We start from the raw sequence: 23,195 nt of genomic DNA on the forward strand, positions 1-23,195 counted from the left end.
CAATAATGTACAGTATGTGGAAAATAATGTGTTTTTTTAACCTTAAACTGCATAAACACATTTCATTACACCGAATACACAAAATAATGTTCTTTTTAGCAACATCATATCGAGACATCAGAATGTTGAAAATGTGAGCTTATGGAATAGAATGAGTTTGTCACCACTTATTAAAGGAATAGTTTACCCAAAATTAAAAATTTGCTGAAATGTCCTCACTCTCAGGTCATCCAAAATGTAGATGAGTTTGTGTCTTCATTCTGCAGTGAATGGGTGTCGTCAGAATGAGAGTCCAAACAGCTGATAAAAACATCACAATGATCCACAAATGCATATTCGCTGTAAAATGGGTAGGTTTAGGTTTGGGGGTAGGTTAAGGGGTCTAAAAATCTAAATCGCTTATTGATAAAATGATAAAAATGCATTGATATGAATATCTTAATGATATAAAAGATACGTAAATATTTGTAAGTTTTTTAGCTAAAAATACGTAGCGATTTATACGTTTTAAACGTTGAAATACGTCTAAATTGTACGCTTTAGCATTAATAAAAACATACAAAAGTGTACGTTTTGTGCTTGTAAATGTTACGTATTAATACCTACGTATAAACATGAGACCAGGCTGTTGTAAGAGACAATGGTGTCATTAAGATGCTTTTAACTTAAACTATGAGTCTATAATCCATAATAAATGAACTATTCCTTTAAGGCCATTTGCTACTGTGCTACAAATAATTTCATAATGCTGGAGAATAAAGATAAATAAATAAATAAATAAATATGTGACATGGCTGTGGTGCTTTATTTACTTTTTTCATCCTGATGAGTGTTTAAACCTTCCAATAACCTTTAAAACCTCAACAATAGACTCACCTGAACAACACACTGCATTCAAACATTGTTTGTGTGCATATCAATGAACAATAATCCGCCAGTTTCAGACTTGCATCTTATTTTACCACTGAAAGGGTCTTTTGTTCAATAAAGAGTCTGTTCAGTGCTTCAGATCAACACAAATGCATTCAGAGAAAGAAGTGAATCACATCTGTCAAGGAAAACGTTAGAGATCAATATTTTCTGACATACTCCATTTTATAATACATGCAAACAACATGAAACAGCTTTTACAACCCATTTTATTTTCATAATGTGACCTGAATGTGACTTCATCCATTCATCCATCCAGATAGCATAGATAGTAAATAATATACTAGAAAACCAGATAGTAGATAAATACAGTATAAAACAAGTCTGTATCGGGGTAATTATAAATGTTTGTTTTTTATGTTATTTTGTATGCTGGTAGTTTTAGTTTTAATAGTGCAGAAAGCTTTGATTTTGGTTTTATCTTGTGAAATTTACTGTAATTTGTCTGAAAATATTCTGTCAGGGGATGGTTTTGTTTATGATATTTTTTCTCTTTATTAGTGCTACTGATTGTACATTTATTCATCCATCCATCTAGATGTAAATTAGTTTAATAAAAGAAATACATTACAAAACAAATATGTATCATATGTATATAGGAAGTCGTATGTATATAGGAATATAGGAATATGTATATAGGAATATGTATATAGGAAGTCGTATATAGGAAGTCGTGTATATAGGAAGTCATCATATGTATATAGGAAGTCGTGGCCTAATGGTTAGAGAGTCGGACTCATAACCCGAAGGTTGTGGGTTCGAGTCTCGTACCGGCAGGGATTGTAGGTGGGGGGAGTGAATGTACAGCGCTCTCTCTCCCACCTTCAATACCACGACTGAGGTGCCCTTGAGCAAGGCACCGAACCCCCAACTGCTCCCCGGGCGCCGCAGCATAAATGGCTGCCCACTGCTCCGGGTGTGTGTTCACGGTGTGTGTGTGTTCACTGCTGTGTGTGTGCACTTTGGATGGGTAAATGCAGAGCACTAATTCCTAGTATGGGTCACCATACTTGGCCACATGTCACGTCACTTATATATATATTTCTGTTTCAGTCTAGTTAGTTTTTAGTGGTTCATAGAGCTTTAATATTGTATTTCATATGCTGGTTTTCTATTTCAGTCTAGTTTTTTTTTCTCCTTTGTTTTTTTAACTGGTGTATAGCGCTTTAATATTGGTATTTTATGTTCTTTTATTTTTTAATGCTGATTTTCCATTTCAGTCTAGTTTCAGTTTGTTTTAATGGTGCATAAAGATTTAATTTTGGTTTTGTCTTATGAAAATTACCATAATTTGTCTGAACATAATTAGACCATGGATGTTTCTGTTTATGATAATCATTCTAAATATAGTGTTACTGATTCTACAGCTGAAAATATCAGAACAGCTGTTCACATATCTACCGCGTCCATGCGCTGTTCATTTCTCTGCTCTATCTGTTCAGACCAAGTCTCTCTCTCACTCCATCTCTCACATCTGATTTCATTCTAGCTGAAGGGAAGGAAATGGTGTGGGTGGGGTTAAAGTGGTGCGGTCACAGATGGGAGGCACAGGTAGTGCTGGAGGTTCAGGTTTTTTTCTCTGTTCTCGAGCCGGAGGGGGGATTGCGCAGGACTCAAGAATCCAATATCAACAGAGGACACAGTTCATCCACCTAACCATCTATCACCAAACACTGCATCATTTACAACAGCAGAGAGAGAGAGCTGTGCGCTGATATTGGAATTTAAAGGTGACTCTCTCCTTGTTGGGACACAATGATCCTGCGCCTGATAGTGTTCAGGTTAAATTCCTCTGATCAGATTTATCTCACCTGAACCTCAACACAAACACACTTTACATTTAATCAAACACGGAAATGAGTCACAATTAGTTAGTGTGATATTGTTTCAATTATGAAACCCTTTTCCTGCCCTTCTGATATTCTGCCTTCACATATTTTTAAAGAGGCTTTTACAGTTGAGTCCAATCGTGACTTCTATTATTAATAGTTCTCTAGTCAGTGGGAGGGTTCCAGACACTTTAAACATGCTATAGTACAATCCCTGTTGAAAAAGCATCATCTTGATCAGTATCTCATGAATAAGTACAGACCCATTTCTAAACTATCTTTTATTTCAAAAGTCCTGGAAAAATTTGTCTACTCTCAGATTTCATCTTACCTCAACGTTTTTGGTATTTTTGATTATTTTCAGTCTGGTTTCAGGAAGTGACACAGTACTGAATCTGCGTTGCTGAAGCTTACCAATGACATTTTACTCACTCTTGACTCTGGTTGAGCTGTATTTTAATCCTGCTTGATGTAAGTGCAGCATTTGACACAGTAGATCATGATATCCTTTTACAAAAACTCAATCATGTAGCTGGGTTTCAGGGGTCTGTGCTTGAGTGGTTTGCCTCTTACCTGAAGGGGAGAACTTGTTCTGTTAATGTAGGGGAATGTTTCTCATCTTGTGCTCAACTCTCTTACGGTGTTCCGCAGGGTTCCATTTTAGGTCCTCTTCTTTTTGCATTATATATGCTTCCTCTAGGTCATATTATTCAGAGACACAACTTATCCTATCATTTCTATGCCAATGACACTCAGCTTTATCTTCTTATTAAAGATAACAGCTGTTCTGTGTCCAGTTTGTTTGATTGTCTGCATGACATAAAATGCAGACACTCAAATGTTTCAGATAGAAGCAAAACATTATTCAAAACTGTCAAGATTTGAAAAAGAATTAAATCTGTAAAATAAAGAAAACTGTAAAGTTTTTGCAAAATAAAGAAAACTATTTTCTGCTGTCTCGTTTTCCTTTCCGTGAACTTTGGATTGCATCACAATAAACCGAAACAGCACATTTCGTTTTGTTAATCTGTCAATGATTTAAGTGAAATACATTTCGTGTATAGGCCAATATAGACTATTCCTTTTTATGTAAGCCTATAGTTTTATTCTGCTGTCTCTGTTCACAAGCGCTGCAGGTGTGCGTGATCTGTTGAATCCATCTTACACTATCCTCAGATAAACTTTAATGCATTGCCATTGCGACTTACCTATGATGAATTTACAGCTGAGCACGGGCATTTCACGGGCTGGATGCGTCAGCTTCACATTTGCATAGGCCGTACTACTTGAATTCCTGATTGGTTGACAGCAAATTTCAAATATTAAATGGAACGATAAAATAACGTTATTAACCGGTTAACGGCCATTTCAAATTTTCGATTCTGTTCGGAACTATAAAATCTGATTTCGTTTCTGTTTTTGTTCCTGTCAAAATTTCATTCGTTTCCGGTTTTCATTTTCGTTCCTTGAACCGGTTCTGAGCCCAGGTTTTGAACATTGTCTAGTCTTTTATTTTGTTTTAATTCTGTTTTATATTTCCTGTACAGCACTTTGGCTTCAAAATATTTTATTTTTAAATGTATTTTATAACTCACTAAACAAACTAAACTAAATTTAAAGGGGTCATTGGATGCAAAATTCAAAAGTTTGAAATGAAATCCACTCAGTGTTTTTTTAAATCCATATAAATAATAGCCCCTTTCTCAAATCAAGCCGTTCTCAGCTTCATGGCTGTGTGATGTCACACAGACCCAGGCCCCTCCCACAATTGTTGATTGACACTGGCGTTTTACCTTATACCCGCTCTGAGTGAGCTGTCATCAGTCCGCCATTGTTTCAACGACGGAGCAGGAGTAGACAAGAATGTCTCCTAAGAGATTGAGGTGCTTTCTTGTTGGATGTAATAATGAACATAGCAGTTGTCATTTACTCTTGTCATCTGAGCCGCTGAAGATGCAGTTAATTACTTTTAATTTTGAAGGGAATGCACCCCCCTATCTACCTAAATACGTCTATGTTCGCGTGAATCATTCGTGATCCAGCCTCACCTACAGAAAAAGTGAGTATAAGGTTCTTTTATGAATCTTTGCAAATCGCCTTTCCTAATAACGTGCTAGTTAGCAAGCTCCGCAGCTAAATGCAGCTAAAGTAAACAGTCTCATGAGAACGGCTCGTCACCCCATGGAAGAGAGGGGTGGGGTGAGCAGAGTTCATTAGCATTTAAAGAAACATGTACTAAAACAGGTTGCTGTGTGCAGAGCTGTTTTTGGCACAGTAAAAAGGGTGTTGTTTTACACTACCATTGAGAAATTTTAACCAAAGTATGTTATAGACTTTTCATTAAGACCCTAAAGAATTATATCAACTTGTGGAAAATGGGCATCCGATGACCCCTTTAAACTAAACTAAATTAAACTAAACTAAACAAAGTTCTTATTGGTAAGTCATGGGATCAGCTCATTCAACTCAATGTAAACAGTGATGAATATCTCACCTTTGAGGAGTATGTGTGTCCGTCTGAGCCGCACACCAAGCTGGAGTGAACTACAGGACATGGCCTACATTTCCCATGATTCACAGCTCCCATCCAACGCTTATGAGGGGGATTTCCTTTCCTGGGTTTAATGCTACAAAGAGAACGAGAGAAAATTAGTGGGGAATGTCAGAAATATAGGCTTTTTTTTTTTTTTTGCTTTTGTTGGGCCCTATGATTTCTTTAATGTGGAAAATGTGGATGGCATCGTGGAATCCAGGCATAGACTGAATGTCACAGAATTTGGCAAATTTCCGTTAACATCCTGGGGTCGACAGTTCCGCCGGCGGGAATTTTTGCAGATTTGAATGTTGACAGCGAAAAGAACTAAAATGAACATCATCAAATCATGATGTGGACTAGTGTCTGTGAATATTCAAATGCAAAAAGACAGCAATGAATATGAAATCAGCATGTTCTGAATGAGAAATATATTACTAGTGTATAGTAGTATGTACTTCTCATTAAAACGGGAGTTTTGGGATGTTAAACTTGTTGTTTAGCTCCTGATTGGGAATCCTACAGTAAGACTATGACTTATGTAATGTATATTATAAAAATAAAGCAATTAAATGTCTTTTAAATTATATTTGCACATTATCTGATTCAATAAATGGCCAAATTAAAGATTTATCTTGTGTAGTATGATAACGGATCTGATTACCCTGCAAAACTAACCTGCCGTTCTGTATTCCCTACAGTTAGTAGCTCATCAATTAGCGTACTAAGTTAGTTCTGATTACCTGCAGCCTTGTGCCAACGGCCCAGTCAAGATGTGAGCGACATTACAAACAGCTAATTCTTGAATCCGAAAGGGATTTTACAAGGAGATGAAATCTTACACAACACCGGCTGATCAGATATCACACACATACACATACTGGAGATAAGAAAGTGACAAAAGATGTCTGTAATGTCACTTCTGTTCACACTCAAAATGTCACTATCTCAGAGAAAGTGTGAAGTGTGATCATCTGACGGTGATAAACAAACATGATCTCTGTCTGTATCTCATGGCTGACAGAAGCACTTTAACAGATCAGTGACAATATCAGAGATTTGATAAACGGCTGTATGTTTGTGGCACTTTTTGAAAGAAGACTCATATGCTCACCAAGGCTACATTTATTTGATCAGAAAAATTGCATATATATTATTACAATTTAAAGTAACTGTTTTCTATGTGACTATATTGTAAAATTTAATTTCTTCCTCCGATGCAAAGCTGAATTTTCAGCATCATTACTCCAGTCTTCAGTGTCACATGATCCTTCAGAAATCATTCACATAATCATCACACATAAACATATTTTTGTGGAAACATTGTGATACATTTTATTTTTCAGGATTCTTTGTCAAATGGAAAGTTCAAAAGAACAGCATTTAACAGAAATTTTTGTAACCTTATAAATGTCTTTAATGTCACTTTTTTTTATCAATTTAATGCAGCCTCGATGAATAAGGGTATTCATTAAAAATGAAAAAATCTAATCTAAATTATACATATAAAATCACTTTTGTCTCCCATTTTGGTGTTTGCATCAAAATACATTTTAAAAAGTGATTTTATATACATAGAAAGCAAAGTAAAAGTTCTACTTTAATGTTTCAAATAACTTGTGAAAATAAAATATGGATGAAATAATGCTCCATTGTCATTCAGTGTGACATATATTTACGTAAAAATGAAACAACATTCTGAGCTGTACTTATTAAAATATATCAAAGTAAAAGTGATCATACTAAAGTTTATATAGTTTAATTTTATGATAGTCATAATTTTTTTGCTCTGGAAAAAATAAACAGGACACATTCTAATGTACAGGGGGGAAAAGAAAAAGAAAAAACAAAACTGTATTAGACCTTTATTGTGTCATCTATGACCCATTACAAATGTTATTTATCACAGTGGCGTGCACGGGGGGCCTCGAGCCCCTGCCCCTTTGAGGTCCGACGCTAAAGTGCCCTTGCGGTCCGGTCTACGTGCCCCCGGTCCGCGATTTCTGCCGAGGGTAGGGGTGTGCGATATGAAGATTTTTGAACGTGGACGATAAAAATGTCTCCACGATCTGCTTTTGCAAAGAAATGTTGTATCGTGCTACAGCGCACATTCTGTCAGCTGCAGTTCTGACACCGCCGAATCAATATACTGTACGACGCGACATACATTAACATCAGTGCCGTCCTTAGGGGGTTGCAACTGGTGCACAGTCGCACCGGGCCCCACGGCAAACGGACCAAGGTGGAACCCCCCCGGAACGCGATCGCGAATGGACCGAGGGGGACCCCACTCCCTACCTCGCACCGGGCCCCGCGTCAGCTAAGGACAGCCCTGGTGTTAACTCAGCGGTAGAGTTACTCACGGGACACTGCACTTATTCACAATCAATTTTTTGCATTTGCTTTAAAGCCTTACTGGTTAAACGTTTCATGCGTGTGCTGTTCTGACGAGTGCTTTTTCTGAGCACACCCAAAGTGCGCGCACGAAAAAACAGTGCCTGATTACTGAACTACGTTATGTTTTGTGCTAATACTGTCAAAACACACAAGGTTTATGTATAGACTCAGTTGGTTATGTCTAAAGTGAAAGTAAAAAACTGAGAGAAAAGGATGCGTGCCTGTATATTAGATGCATGCAGGTCTTAAAGGGACAGTAGGCTACATGCTGCCGACTGTAATTAAAGGGATAGGTCACCCTAAAATTAAATTTCTGTCATTATTTATTCACTCACATGTTGTCCCAACCTGTGTTAATTTCTTTCTTGTGCTGAACACAAAAGAAGATATTTTGAAGAATCTGGGTAACCAAACAGTTGCTGGTCCACATTGACTTTGATTGTAGGAAAAAAAAATACTAGGGAAGTCACTGTGGACCAGCAACTGTTTGGTTTTCCACCTTCTTCAAAATAGCATTTATGTTTAGCAGAAGGAGGAAACTCATTTAGGTTTAAAACAACTTTTGAGTGAGTAAATGAAGGTATAAAAATAAAACACTAGCCTATTTTAATTTTTGGGTGAATTATTCCCTTAATGTTAATAAAACACCAAACACAAAGAGAAAAAAATCACTCAATACTCTTGACTGAAAAACTTTAATACAGTTGCTTTAATAGGAATCAATGTATATATAGTGTTTTATTTTTATATTTGTTCATTCAATTTTTTGAATGCTCCTGCTAAATACACCTATTGTAGCCTACCTGAAAATAAAACACTGTTTCTTTTATTTGTATATTATGTGTATTTGTAATGTGTATCTTTGTTCTCATTTTTTAATAACAAAGACAATCGGTCCGCGATTGTGCCCTCGTAACGCCATTTCGCCCCTGCCCCTCCGGAGGTCTGTGCACGCCACTGATTTATCATATATGAAGAAGTTCATTATATATAATCTGAGTTTTCTCATATAACCTTGAAAGGCTTTATGTTGTGCTAATGACAAGCTGACTGCACATTTCCTCACTTATTACACGAGTGCTTACCACATAAATAAGCAGACATGAATTATTGATTCGAGTTGAAATTATTTTATTACGAGAGGGGAAAGAGAGCGTGGAGTGACACGACTGGAAACTCGCACAGCTCTTTAGGAAATAATTTGAGGGGGACAATGGTCAATTTAGCAGCTACAGTTTAGCATCATTATACAAAAATATTGGCGGGCCGAATGCTGCGGGTGACCAATCACAGCCGCGTAATGAGCTCAACTCACTGCCAGTCCTTCTGAAGCAGTCAGTCTGCCACATTCACAGACATTACTGAGTGAGAATGAGCAGAATCTTTCTCTGGTCACTATGAAGTCCTTGTCTTGAGCCGCCGCTTTTACAGTCTATATATGTTGAACTGCTGGATAATGCAGCGGGATACAGTCTAATGGATTATATTACAGCACATCACGGTGCATTATATTATGAGTCTGTGATTCACACTTCATTGCGTTATATTGAAGTATATTTGTAATATTAGCTCAGCACTGAGGAAATTACACTGCAGTGATGAATCTGTTCTCAAATCAGTCTTACCGAGGAAATTGCGTCTATCCATACACGAGAATAAATCTTTATAATTACACTTCAGTTGAATTTAACCCTTTAAATATCATCAGTAATGGTTAATAAAATAGACAAATTTAACAAAATAAAACAGAAATTGGGAAAAAATTAAACTGATTACATAGGGCCTTAATAAAAAAAAAAGTTTAATAAATTGTTGTTAAAATGCTGTTTTCTAAATTTAATTGATTAGATATGCTTGTTGATTATTAAAAATGTAATTAAACCAGGAAAAGTTATATATATATATATATATATATATACAGTGGGTACGGAAAGTATTCAGACCCCCTTCAATTTTTCACTCTTTGTTATATTGCAGCCATTTGCTAAAATCATTTAAAAGAGTGAAAAATTTAAGGGGGTCTGAATACTTTCCGTACCCACTGTATATATACTAAAACATGGAATTTGGGAAAAAATTAAATGGAATTCATAGGGCCTCAAACATGTATGTAATTTTATTAAACTTTTAATAAATTGTTGTTAAATCATATTAGTTCCATTATTTTAATTAATTATATGTTCTTTGGTTACAAAATATTTATTTTGCCATTAACAATTCCAGAAAAAAATTAAATGACGAGAGAGAGAGCAAGAGCACAAAATAATTAAATCTGAAAAAAAAAATGTATTTGGAAATTTCACTGCTGTGTTGAATCTTGTCCCAAATCAGTCTTACTGAGGCAATAGAATATTTATACAACCAGTATGAGTCTCTCTTCATAATTACACTTTAATTGAATTTAACTTAAATTTCCGTTCTAAAACCTAGTGAGCTGCCTATCTAGACAGTTCCAGATCCAAAGCTGTATCAAAAAGTAAGCAACAATATTATGCTTATTGTTTCCTGGATAATACCTTGTTTTGACCCAGAACTACAGTAGCATCATATGTTGCATATACTGCTACAAATCAGGCAATTATGAGGGTTCATTTCAGTTAGGATTCTGCCTAAGTAGTGCACTAAATTCTGGAAAAGAACCAAGTCACGCATAAAAACTGCATCCAGAGAAATCGAACAGGTTTTAGACATGAAGTGCTTGTTTATTGAACATGTGCTTTAACACTAGCAACATCAGCTCCTTTTCACAGCATATGTAGATCCATTTGCCAGATTCTCCCCAATAATTAGTGCAGAAACTGTGAAAAAAGTGTGCAGATTCCATGCGGATCTACTTATGATTGACGATACGCTATGACGACGACTCACAATAGACAGCGACGGAATGTTAATGCGAGTCTGGAAAAGCGGAGATACCTCAGAGCCCGATTAAACACAAGGACACACACTCATTCATCTAGTGCCTGGAAATTATTTGTAATCATGGTTATGGAATAACTGCTGAAGGTTTGCTAGAAGCACCAGAAAACTATCCAATCAGAGCTTCCAAAGATTTAGGGTTTGGCTAGTTAGTCACTGCTGGTAATAGATGCATTAGCCACATCAAAAACTGGTCAGCATTATCCAAGCACAAGGGTTTTCAAACTGGGGTCTGGGGGAAAAAACAGGAAAAAAAAAAAAAAAACTAAATAAATAAAATGTAATTAATAATTTGATTAAAATAAATTAAAATGATTTAAATAAATAAATATTATTTGAATAATTTTAAAATGCATGCATTTATGAATATATTCAATTAATAAATAAATTATTTAAATAAAAAAACTTAACACTAAGAAAAACCAAAGCTAGCACTGTGCTCTATAGAATATTATACAGTGATACTACAGAAACTAAATATTTTGCAATAATATTTTACCCATTTATAATATTATTGTTTTTACAGTATAAATTTGGTCTTTATGAATAAATGTATGGCTGCCTGAGTCCTTTGCATGAAATGAAAAAAAAAAAAATAATAATAATAATTTTATTTTATAATAATAATTTTATTAAAATAAATGAAAAAATCTATAATCATTTATTAAAAAAAAAAAAAAATACTAACACTACAGTACTAGAGTGAGTAGGGGAAAAAATTTATAATTCAACATATTAGAATCTAAATATTTTCCAAATAATATTTTACACATATTCGGATATTTTTTATAATGCATTAAAATATGGCTGCCTTTTAAATTTTAGGATGGGGTCCCATGCATAAGGATGAATATATAAATAAAATAAAACATAACTAAATAAATAATTTGACTAAAATAATTTAAACAATTATATGAATAAATGAATGAATAAATTAAAATATATTTAAATATAAACAAATATACAACTTTTTTTTTTTACTAATTTAATTTTTAGTAATGTAACATATTAAAAACTAAATATTTTCCAAATAATATTTTGCACATATTTATAGTACTTTTTTTTAACAGTATAAATTAGGTCTTTATACATTAAAAAAGGCAGACTTTCACATTTTAGCATGGGGTTCTCTAGCATGTGGATGATCGTATATGGTGGTGTGTGGCATCTAAAAGATTGAAAACCCCTGCCCTAGCAACCACCCAATGCACCTTAGCAACCACTCAGTAAACTAATCAGCATTTGCCTTGACAAACGTTTCTTCCTTCCTGACGTGTGACTGTGGGTCTTACCTGTGCTGTGCTGGTTTATGATTGGCGCAGATGGCCGTCTGGAAGTCGTGGCTCACACACACTTTGTGAGGAGGGCAGTGAACCTTCAGACACGGGTCTTTAGTGCTGTCCAGCCCTGAAAGACAGAGAAAGACTTCATTTACTATGACAAACTAGAGCCTCCAGCTTATCTGATCTCTGATATGTGTTTACGTCTCTTTCAAACACAAACACAATCTCTCATCTTCTATATTCATGTTCTTTTGTTTTGCTTTTCCTTTCCAGGAAAGAAAGACAGAGCAGATTCAGTCAGATGGCATGCAAGGAAGCGAGAGAATCTGATTGAGGAGAGGAGAGCTTTACTCTGGCAAACACACAGGAGAAACAATGCACCAGCCTTCTGGCAAACGCTTTATCATCTCACACACACAGCGTCGACTTTGAGCAATAGCTCAGTGTAAACACTTCCTGACAAATGGAGGAAGAGGAGAAACACTGTCTCACGCTCTGCCATCTCTTCCTCTCGCGCAGGTAATGCGACTCCTCCAGCAGGAAGTAGGAGGGTGAGGAGGAATAGCGCGTGTGCGGAGATCATTACGAGAACTCGTGAGACATTCATCTCCATCAGGAAACATTAAACACACACCTTTCCTCAGCCATCTATACAGTGCAGATTCAGTTTCAAGCATCAGCCATATAGAACTAACATTTAGTGTGTGTGTGTGTGTGTGAGAGAGAGCTGAAACACACAGGTGGGTTTAACAGAGGTCAAACACTCCATCACTCCCTTTGACCTTCACATGTCTGTGTGTGTGTTCATCAGGGAAGTTTGATGCCAACCTGCTGTTCGTCTGGAGCGCAGCCATGCCAACTGGCCTTCAAAACACACACACACACACACACACACACACACAAACACGGTCGATTTACAGCTCTGATCACTGCTGTTAACAAAATAAATACCTCTTATTTAAAGGAACCGTTTATTAATATGAAACATCTGTCATCTTTTATTTCCCCTCATGTTGTGCTAAACCTGTGTCACTTTCCTTCACAAAAAATGTTACAATGATAAAACAAGAAGGCACTGACACAACAAAACCACAATAGGATGACACAATGAATGGGTATGATACAGTGAAACAATGATACAGAAAAACTATGACAAAACAATACAATGAAACAATAATACAACGAAACAATGACAACAAAACAGTACAAATTGTTACAGTTGCCAAAGTATGCCAAATTGCTACAATAAAACAAGAAAAAAGCAATACAATGAAACAACAGAACACTGATTGTTGTATAATTGTTTTGCTATAATGAAACAATGAAACAAAACGATACAATGAAACAACAAAATGAAACAATAAAGCCACGGAACAATAACACAACGAAACAAAGTGATGAAACAAAACAATACAATGAAACAACGGGCACATTGATGCAACAAAGACACAACAAAATGATACAATAATACAGTGAAACAAAACGATACAATGAAAAGAAACATTGATGCAACAAAGACACAATAAATCATGCTACAATGAAAATAATGCTACAATGAAACAAAACATTACAATGAATCAACATAACAATGGCACAACAAAATGATAACGGAACATTGATACAACATACATGTTTTGCTGTAATGGAACAATGAGACAACGAAACAATGAAACAAAATGATACAATGAAACAACAAAAAGAAACAAAGAAACAACAGGACACTGATGCAGAAAACGCAACGAAGAAACAACACAATGATACAACAAATCAACATAACACTGATACTATAAAACGATACAGTGAAACACAACACAATACAATGAAAGTAGACAGTGACTACAGTCAAGATTTAAAAAATGACATAAAAGCATCATAACATCCATCCATATGACCCGTACTTATTATTCCAAGAGCCAGATTAACTAAACAAGGCAAGTCAGTGCAAGAGTGCAATAAAAATAATGTAAATAATGGTGCAAATACCAGTAAATTGACTGCCGCAAACCGTAGTAAATCATGTTGTGTGATTCTTAAAAATACTCTCCCATTAATTTTGCGTCTGAAAGGGACACTCTACAAACGCATATGCAATAAGGTCAGCTGCAAAAATGACTTTTCAGTTTAAATTTTTCACTGTGCGTCTTTAGTAAATCCTGACAGTATTTTTTAATGCCAAAAGAGGGTTTAGTAAATCTGTTAGTAAATCTGGCCCCAAGTCTTCTGAAGTCAAATAATAGTTTTGTGTTAGAAACAGACCCATATTTAACATATTATTTGTTGAACATTTCCACCCACGCAGCAGCTCTCAAATATCATTTGTGCTTTTGTACATTCAAACACATTTCATTAAGTTAAGAGACCTGTGAGAACCAACATTGTTTGACATCACTTACATCCAACCTGGGTCCAATGCCATATTTGAATATGCAAATGAGGTGGGAAAGATTTGCAGCGATTAATGATTTAAATTTCAGTCTGTTCCTCAAATAAAGCATCATATGACTTTAGAAGAATAGTGCACTTAGTAAGTCATATCAACTGCTTGTAGGAGTCAATTTGTTTGCATGGAAAGGAACAATCCAGACATTTTGCCATTGTATAAACGCACACGTCTCATTCTCAAACACCTGTTCTAATACCTTATCTTCTTTTAGTGCATCTTCCTCGGATTTTCTTTCTGTCTTCTGCTGTCAGTGTTTTGTGAGGGAGTGAGTGTTTTTGCGTGTTTAGAGATGTACATGCCTTATTAATGGAGTTCAGGCCTCTCTCAACCCTGTGACGGACAGAATGATTTGATATTTTCCTGCATATGTGATTCAGCCGGTGAGGGCGAGAGAGATGGGAGGAAACGAGAGATGAGGCACTGGGAGTGTGTCGAAGGGGAAGTGAGGACACGCTTTACCAGCGGACAGACACACACATACACAGATTGCGTGATGTCTTTCACAGCATACAGTGATGGGATTCTGTCTGAAGGACATTTTGCTTTTGTGTTTTATTTTTGTTCCTTAACTGAGTGTGTGTAGTTAGCAGAGGGTTCAATGAGGTGAATCTCACAGAAGCATGTAAAATTAGGTATTTTTAATATTGTTTTAATATATTTACATTTATTACAATAAATAATATATAAATAAGCATAAAAATAATGTGACTTTTTTATTCTCATTATTGTAATGCAATACTTTTGAGTTTCTTTGTAATACACATTTTTCTCAATGGTGATTTACATTAGATTCTCATGACTGTAACAAAACACTAAATACTTTATCTTTTAAAATTAGATTAAATTAAATTACATTCAGAAAAAAGTTTAACCATGGTGCACAAATACTTAAATTTTTTTATGAAAATGACTTTTTGTTCCATTATAGTAATGAAAATTTAGAGATGAAAGTTTGCTAATTATAATAAAAAGAAGGGTGCAATATAAAGGGTTTCATTTTCTATAATATCAAATATTATATATTCTGTGAATTGTGGGGACTTTCCATAGACTTCTGTTGTTTTAATACTGACCAAAAAATATTTTCTATCCCCTATCCCTAAACCTACCCCCCTTACAGAAAACCTGATGTCTTTCAGATAAACATTTACTATTTTTAATAATTGTTTTCCCTCATGGAGACCGCAGGCTAGTTTGGTTCCCACAATTTAGCACACACACACACACACACACACACACACACACACAATTTTGTAATTTTGATGATTAGAGCTTACTTACAGCTCATGAAAGTCAAAAATCCAGTATCTCAAAATATTATGAAAGCATATTAAATGCAAAAGTTACTGGAAGGAAGAAATTGGGTAGGAAAAGGTGCACAAGCAACAGGGATGACCGCAAGCTTGAGAATACTGTCAAGCAAAGCCGATTCAAACACTTGGGAGAGCTTCACAAGGAGTGGACTGAAGCTGGAGTCAGTGCATCAAGAGTCATCACGCTCAGACGGCTTCAGGAAAAGGGCTACCAAGGCACTTCTGAAACCGAAACAACGTCAGAAGCATTTTACCTGGGCTAAGGAGAAAAAGAACTGGACTGTTGCTCAGTGGTTATGGAGATGATGATTTCTTTTCCAGCAAGACTTTAGCACCTGCCCACAGTGCCAAAACCACTTCCAAGTGGTTTGCTGACCATGATATTACTGTGCTTGATTGGCCAGCCAACATGCCTGACCTGAACCCCATATGGAATCTATGGGATATAACAGTCGATCCAACAATACAGATGAGCTGAAGACTCAATAGATCCTCAGCAGGGCCACAGGCTGATCGCTTCCATGCCACACCTCACTGATGCTGGAGTTTGTGCTAAAGAAGCCCTGACCAAGTCTTGAGTGCATAAATGAACATACTTTAAAGAACTTGAACTTTTCTGTTTTGCAAATCCTTTTTTTGATTGATCTTAGGAAATATTCTAATATTTTGAGATACTGGATTTTTGACTTTCATGAGCTGTAAGCTCTAATCATCAAAATTAACTTTACATTTTACATTTACTTTACATGTAATGAATCTAGAATATATGAAAGTTTCACTTTTTGAAATATATATATATATACTGTATATATATATATATAATTCAAATTATTATTATATAATTATATTTTTTTCACATTATAGTAATGAGAATTTAGAATAAAAATGTACTTAATTGCAATGAAAAGAATATTGCAATACAAAGAAAACTCTAACCAAAGCCAAAAGTAGCATCTGTACTATTATATTTAGCACATTACTGATGTGCAAAATGAAGCACTTGTGATAATTTACTGATGCACAAATTCTAAAAAATCTGAAATTAGACTTAGACTGTGATCTGACCTGTGACAGAGGGGCTTGTCTCAGTTATATTTAGGTTAGGAGAAAACAGAGTATAAAAACTGCTATCAAATCACTCAAAAGTCTGTCAGAAATCCCTGAAGCCGTTTCTCTCAGTCTCTGTAGTTACTGCACTTTGCATTTGCAGGTCAGTGCGTGCATACAAGAATACGTCCAATGTAATAAATCAAACAAAATAGCACAACAATAGAGTATTGATCTCATGAGGTGAGCGGATGTATAAGGTGAGTAAATGTACAGGTACACATTTACAGCACAGTGATGCATTTCTCTTGTTACTAGTCTACAGTGTATTCTTTCATTTTGTTCAGTCCTCTTTCTATTACAACAGAAAACAGGTCATTCATATTCAGAGACGAACCCCAAACACCCTCACAGCAGGGTACGAACGTGTGTGTCGAAGAGGGAATGAAAATAAGAAAGTGTGATAGATCCCGACTGATAAATGTGAGATGAGAGTGTGAGAGAGAGGGAGGATGGGGGATATTTACCTCTTCACACTTTTCAATTCCAGGCCTGAATGAACAAATTCAGCTCCTGTTTAACCAAGCAGTCAATTCTAATCGACAAACAGCGCACGATATACACACTTCAGCCATATACTGCACAGTATATACTATAAACTGCACACTGTTTATTAAACATAGTATGTGCAACTATATGTTGCAATAATGATATCCGTTTCAAACAGCAGGAGAAATGTAGCATTATATCACTTGCTCACCAATGGATCCTCTGGAGTGAATGGGTGCCGTCAGAATGAGAGTCCAAACAGCTGATAAAGACATCACTACAATCCACTCCAGTCCATCAATGAATGTCTTGTGAAGCAAAAACTGTGTTTGTAAGAAACAAATCCATTATCAAGAAGTTTTTAACTTCTAACCGTTACTTCTGGCTTAAAATAATTCATATTAACTCTTCCTCCTGTGGAAAAAGTCTATTTTCTGTTATCCTCTCACATCAAAATCCACCAACATATCAGTTTAGAACGGTTTTGGCTTGTAAATGATTCTTGATCTGTGCATGTTTCTCACCTGATTCAGATGAGATTACTGTTTCATTGGATGAATTGTTATTATGGATATTATGGACTTGTATTTTAGCAACGGTTTGAGGTTAAAAACATTTTAATAATGCATTTGTTTCTAACAAACGCACAGCTTTTCACTTCACAAGACATTAATTGATGTTTACTGTGATGTTTTTATCAGCTGTTTGGGCTCTCATTCTGACGGCACCCATTAACTGCAGAGACTTGTATTTTAGCAACGGTTTGAGGTTAAAAACATTTTAATAATGCATTTGTTTCTAACAAACGCACAGCTTTTCACTTCACAAGACATTAATTGATGTTTACTGTGATGTTTTTATCAGCTGTTTGGGCTCTCATTCTGACGGCACCCATTCACTGCAGAGGATCCATTGGTGAGCAAGTGATGTAATGCAAAATTCCTCCAAATCTGATGAAGAAACAAACTCATCTACATCTTGTATGGCCTGAGGGTGACTACAGTTTTATCAAACTTTCATTTTTGAGTGAACTATTCCTTTAATATTAGTTAATGCATTAACTAATATTAAATGCATAATGCAATCAATAACAGTGTATAATGCAATAATGCAATAGCTGTGCATAATGCAATCAATAGCAGGTTACAGTATTTCATATACACATAAAATTAGCACACTGTGCAAAGTATACATACTACAAATTGTAGAAATAGCACTGGTAGCGTGTCATTTTATGCCTCTTTTCTTGTCTACGATCGACTGTCCACATTAATCTCCGTCTGCTGTGCTTTATTACAGAAGTGAGTGAGTGATGAAGAATTAATTTCACTGAAAAATAAAACCCGTCCGCGCTGGTTTATTCGACGAGTGATTCCTCCTTCATCATATGTCTCTGGTGACATCGCTATGGAAACCCGCCACCCCTCATGGCCATGAGTTTGATCATTTTTATGGCTTGAATTAAAAGAGAGGGAGAGAGAAATATGCTCATAAACAGGCAAGATTTGATAGTCAGGAAATTAATCCTATAAAAGTGCAACATTGGCTCCATATATATCCTCTTACAGCCACCAGCGTGAGCGTGTGTGTGACCCTAAAGTATTATTCTGTACTTTAACACCATATTTTTTCAGAAAATGCTGGATTTTTGACAATCTACTAAAACTGCATGGAAAAATGGCACAGACCTTCCTTTTCTGTTGCATGCAAGAAAGAATCTCATACTGGTTGAATAAAAGATAGCAGATTTTCCTGTTTGGCCACTTTAAGCTGAACGCAGGCGTTTAAAGTCATCTAAACACAGCCTGCATCGATTCTCTCTGTGTAAACTGCAAATGCATTTGCTCTCTATCAGGTTCGACCTTTGAACTTTAGTATCACAGCAACAGTAGACCTCATCTATCCAGATGTGACCTCAAATGCTTTTATACACATCACAATATGACCTTTAACCCTTCGCGTGCCATGGATCACTGCGAATGTGGGCGTCTCATCTGCTGCGTCGATCAATAACTGTACAACACGAGGGCTTCGTTCAGATTAAATACTAGCGTTCTGTCAATGCTGCCTACTTACACTGCATACTGACTACTGCTTTCTGAATAAGTCAAATACTAGGTATTTTTCCACAATAAATGTTTCAATTCAGTGTTATTTTAGTTTCATTAATATGGTAACTGTTGTTTTTTTTTATATTTTGAATTTGATTTTCTTTTTATATTTTCTTTTTTCACCACAGAATTCAAAAAAAGGAAATTGTGACGTTTTATCTCACAATTCTGAGTTTATATCTTGCAATTTTTTTTTCTTTCTGCCACAGAATAAAATTAAGGTAATTGCAACTTTTTATCTCTTAAAAAAAAAAAATTTTTTTTTAGTTATGTTATTATTATTTTTTTACTTATCTATAATAGTTTTATTAAGTTTTAGTTTTTGTTATTTTAGTACTTTAAACAAATGAGAAATGCTGCCTTGGCAACTAGCTGAAATAAATAAGTGTGCATGAATCTGGAATAGCATACTATGATATTAGGGCTGGGCAATGTGGCTTAAAAACAAACACTCGATTAATTGAACACTTTACCTCGATTATGATTATTGAATGATTATTTTATTTACTTAATTTTTTGCCCTCATAGTTCATTTAAGGTTTGTACTGTAAATATACTCAACTATTAAAGTTGGGATTTTTTTTCTAATGAAAGGGTATATTGTCCATATAGTGCCGACTACACACGCGGTATTGTTTTTAAGGGAAAGTATTAATAGGATTAAAAAAATGAAATAACCGAAATGGGAAAATTATGTCGGTTAGAGGTTCTGAATTTCGGTTTCGATTTCTTTTCGATTAATCGTCCAGCCCTATATGATATTAACCATTATATTTATGCATTATCTTTATATGTTTTTAATTCAGAATCAGTAATAATAGTATGCTAGTATGCCATTTCAAATTTAGCAATCATTATTTTCCTCTGACTCCAGAGTAATTAGTCACATGGCATTTACAGCTCAGGTGATTGCCGCAAAAGAAACATGAAAAATGTGCATATTGTGAACAAAATACATCCCAAACATTGCACTAAACATTGAAATAATAAAAGTAGCATGCCAGTATGCTATTCTGAACACAACCACACATCGCATTAACCTGTGTGTTCTCTTTGCAACAGTTTGAATGATTCAGGTAAATCTCATTTCCATAATCATATCACAGAAGTCATCTTAAAACGAACGCTTCCCTATTCTGTCTCTGTTTTAAATACTGTAATTAGTGCTGAAGGTTGAATGAGGCTAAATTAGACGATCTGGATTCAGCATTCATACCTGTGATTATCCAATCACGACGAGTCTGTGCTGCCTAATGGCCAATCAGCTCACAGCAGAATTCTGAATGTCACCAGATAAACAAAAAACATTTTGATGAATGAGACCTTCATTTTCTGAACGAACACACTCACACACACGCATAATCTGTGTGATTATCATGCTGTGATCCTGTTTGCATAGAGAAAATGTAAATATATAACCTTGACAGAGCCACACACACACACACACACACACACACACGTCCTGTCAATGCCCTCTGCATTGGGGCACCTGCCTACCAAATGCCATCTGTGCCATCTGCACACTATGGCATCAAGTGTCAATCAACTCATTCAAATGCACACTAGGGAGACAGGAGGCAACATGAGAATAAAATTAACTCTATATGCTATGCTGTCTTAAAGTAATAGTTCACCCCAAAATGAAACATTGCTGAAAATGTACTCACCCTCAAGCCATCCAAGATGCATGTGAGTCTTCATCAGATTTGGAGAAATGTAACATTACATCATTTGCTCAGCAATGGATCTTCTGCAGTGAATGGGTGCCGTCAGAATGAGAGTCCAAACAGATGATAAAAACATCACAGTAATCCACAGGTAATCAACACAACTCAAGTCCATCAATTAACATCTTGTGAAGCCAAAAGCTGTTGTAAGAAGCAAATGCATAATTAAGACATTTTTAACTTCAAAACGGTGCTTCTGGCTAAAATATGAGTCTATAATCAATAATAATGCTTTTTCCAGTAAAAAATGTAAACGGTGCTTGATCTGTGCATATTTCTCTCCTGATTCAGACAGTATGACTTTTTCACTGGAGAAAGCATTATTATGGATTATGGACTCGAAAGCATCTATTAAAAATGCCTTGATGGATTTGTTTCTTACAAACACAAAGCTTTTGGCTTCACAGCATGTTTAATTGTGGATTACTGTGATGTTTTATCAGCTGTTTGGACTCCCATTCTGATGGCACCCATTCACGAAACTAACTCATCATCAGTACACCTTGGACGGCCGAGGGTGAGGATTTTTTCTTTCTTTTTCTTTTTTTTAACTATTCCTTTAATACACGTTCCTGGTCTTATTATGAATGATTCATCAATGCATTGTTTTTTTAAAGAAATGTCAGCAATCACAGTAAATATAATGACAGGTGAATACAGGAGGAGAATATGCACATGTGCATGTGAATATTCGATATGTAATTATTTTGGGCTTCTGTTACGAGGGAATAACCAGCAGTGCTAAAGTTCACAATGTGAGGTTAACTCAAACACTGAGCGTTAATAATGTATGACCCTACTGGAGCAAAACACACCTAGAGACCCTGAATTACACAACAGCATCCAAATACTGCCTGCAGAAATAGATGTCAAAGTCATTTTAAGATTTCTTTAGAAAGGCGATGAGTCTCACAGTCCTGCTGGAAACACAAGTTTGCCAGTTCAACCAGATGCAACTAAAATTACAACTAAAACTATTAAAAATAATTTTCGTAAATTGAAAAAAACAAAAAACCTGAAATAAAACCATTACATTTGAATAAACTTTAAATGAATTTTTTTTGTTTTTTGTTTTTATTATAAATGTTGCTTTGGCAATTAACTGAAATAAAATAAAGCTGAAGTACTCAAATTACAAAAAACTAAATAAAAAATAAATTAAACTGAAATAAAATAAGTTTACTAAAGCTGAAACTCAAATAAAATTAAATGTAAATATAAATACTTTTTAAAAACAAACAATGAAAACTCAAAATATAACAATAAAAGCTCATTCAAAATATGAACAAATACTATAATAATATATAAATAATACTAAAATATCACTGAAACGAAAAATTGTGTAAGAGAATGTCTTAACATTTGTTTAGCAATATTGCCAAAACTCATCCTGCAATATCAAAACATCTAAAATTTCTGCAAACACTTCAAATGACACCTGTCCACCTGTCAACTGATCTTAAGCCACTCCCTCTCATCTCAGGCCACTCCCTCAAACCCTTAAGCTCCTCCTACATCACCTAACTCAAGCTGAAGAGTCTAGAGTGGAGCAGAACTGTGTCCTGCAGGTCATACTGCAGTCAGTCATGGAGATGACAGACGGGTCTCACACACGATTCATAAGAGAAAAATACAAGACAAGAGAAAAACGCTAGAATCGCCACAGGCAAATAATTTTCATCAATTGAAAAAAAAACAAAAAACCTGAAATAAAACCATTACATTTGAATAAACTTTAAATGAATTTTTTTTGTTTTTTGTTTTTATTATAAATGTTGCTTTGGCAATTAACTGAAATAAAATAAAGCTGAAGTACTCAAATTACAAAAAACTAAATAAAAAATAAATTAAACTGAAATAAAATAAGTTTACTAAAGCTGAAACTCAAATAAAATTAAATGTAAATATAAATACTTTTTAAAAACAAACAATGAAAACTCAAAATATAACAATAAAAGCTCATTCAAAATATGAACAAATACTATAATAATATATAAATAATACTAAAATATCACTGAAACGAAAAATTGTGTAAGAGAATGTCTTAACATTTGTTTAGCAATATTCCCAAAACTCATCCTGCAATATCAAAACATCTAAAATTTCTGCAAACA

General features: G+C 35.1%; 1 protein-coding gene across 1 annotated transcript in view; it reads right to left on the reverse strand.

Annotated features, from left to right (window-relative positions):
• LOC107660937 (testican-1-like) overlaps positions 1–23,195 on the reverse strand; it is a gene marked incomplete at its 5' end in the record, with an annotated part of 108,087 nt that overhangs the window by 52,294 nt on the left and 32,598 nt on the right. The window contains 2 exons of the mRNA XM_016450377.1: positions 5,254–5,386; positions 11,901–12,015. Coding sequence (XP_016305863.1) covers positions 5,254–5,386; positions 11,901–12,015 — 248 coding nt within the window. The remainder of the gene's footprint in view (positions 1–5,253; positions 5,387–11,900; positions 12,016–23,195) is intronic.

Source organism: Sinocyclocheilus anshuiensis, unplaced genomic scaffold, assembly GCF_001515605.1.
Source record: "Sinocyclocheilus anshuiensis isolate Anshui unplaced genomic scaffold, SAMN03320099.WGS_v1.1 scaffold1647, whole genome shotgun sequence".
Classification (NCBI taxonomy): domain Eukaryota; kingdom Metazoa; phylum Chordata; class Actinopteri; order Cypriniformes; family Cyprinidae; genus Sinocyclocheilus; species Sinocyclocheilus anshuiensis.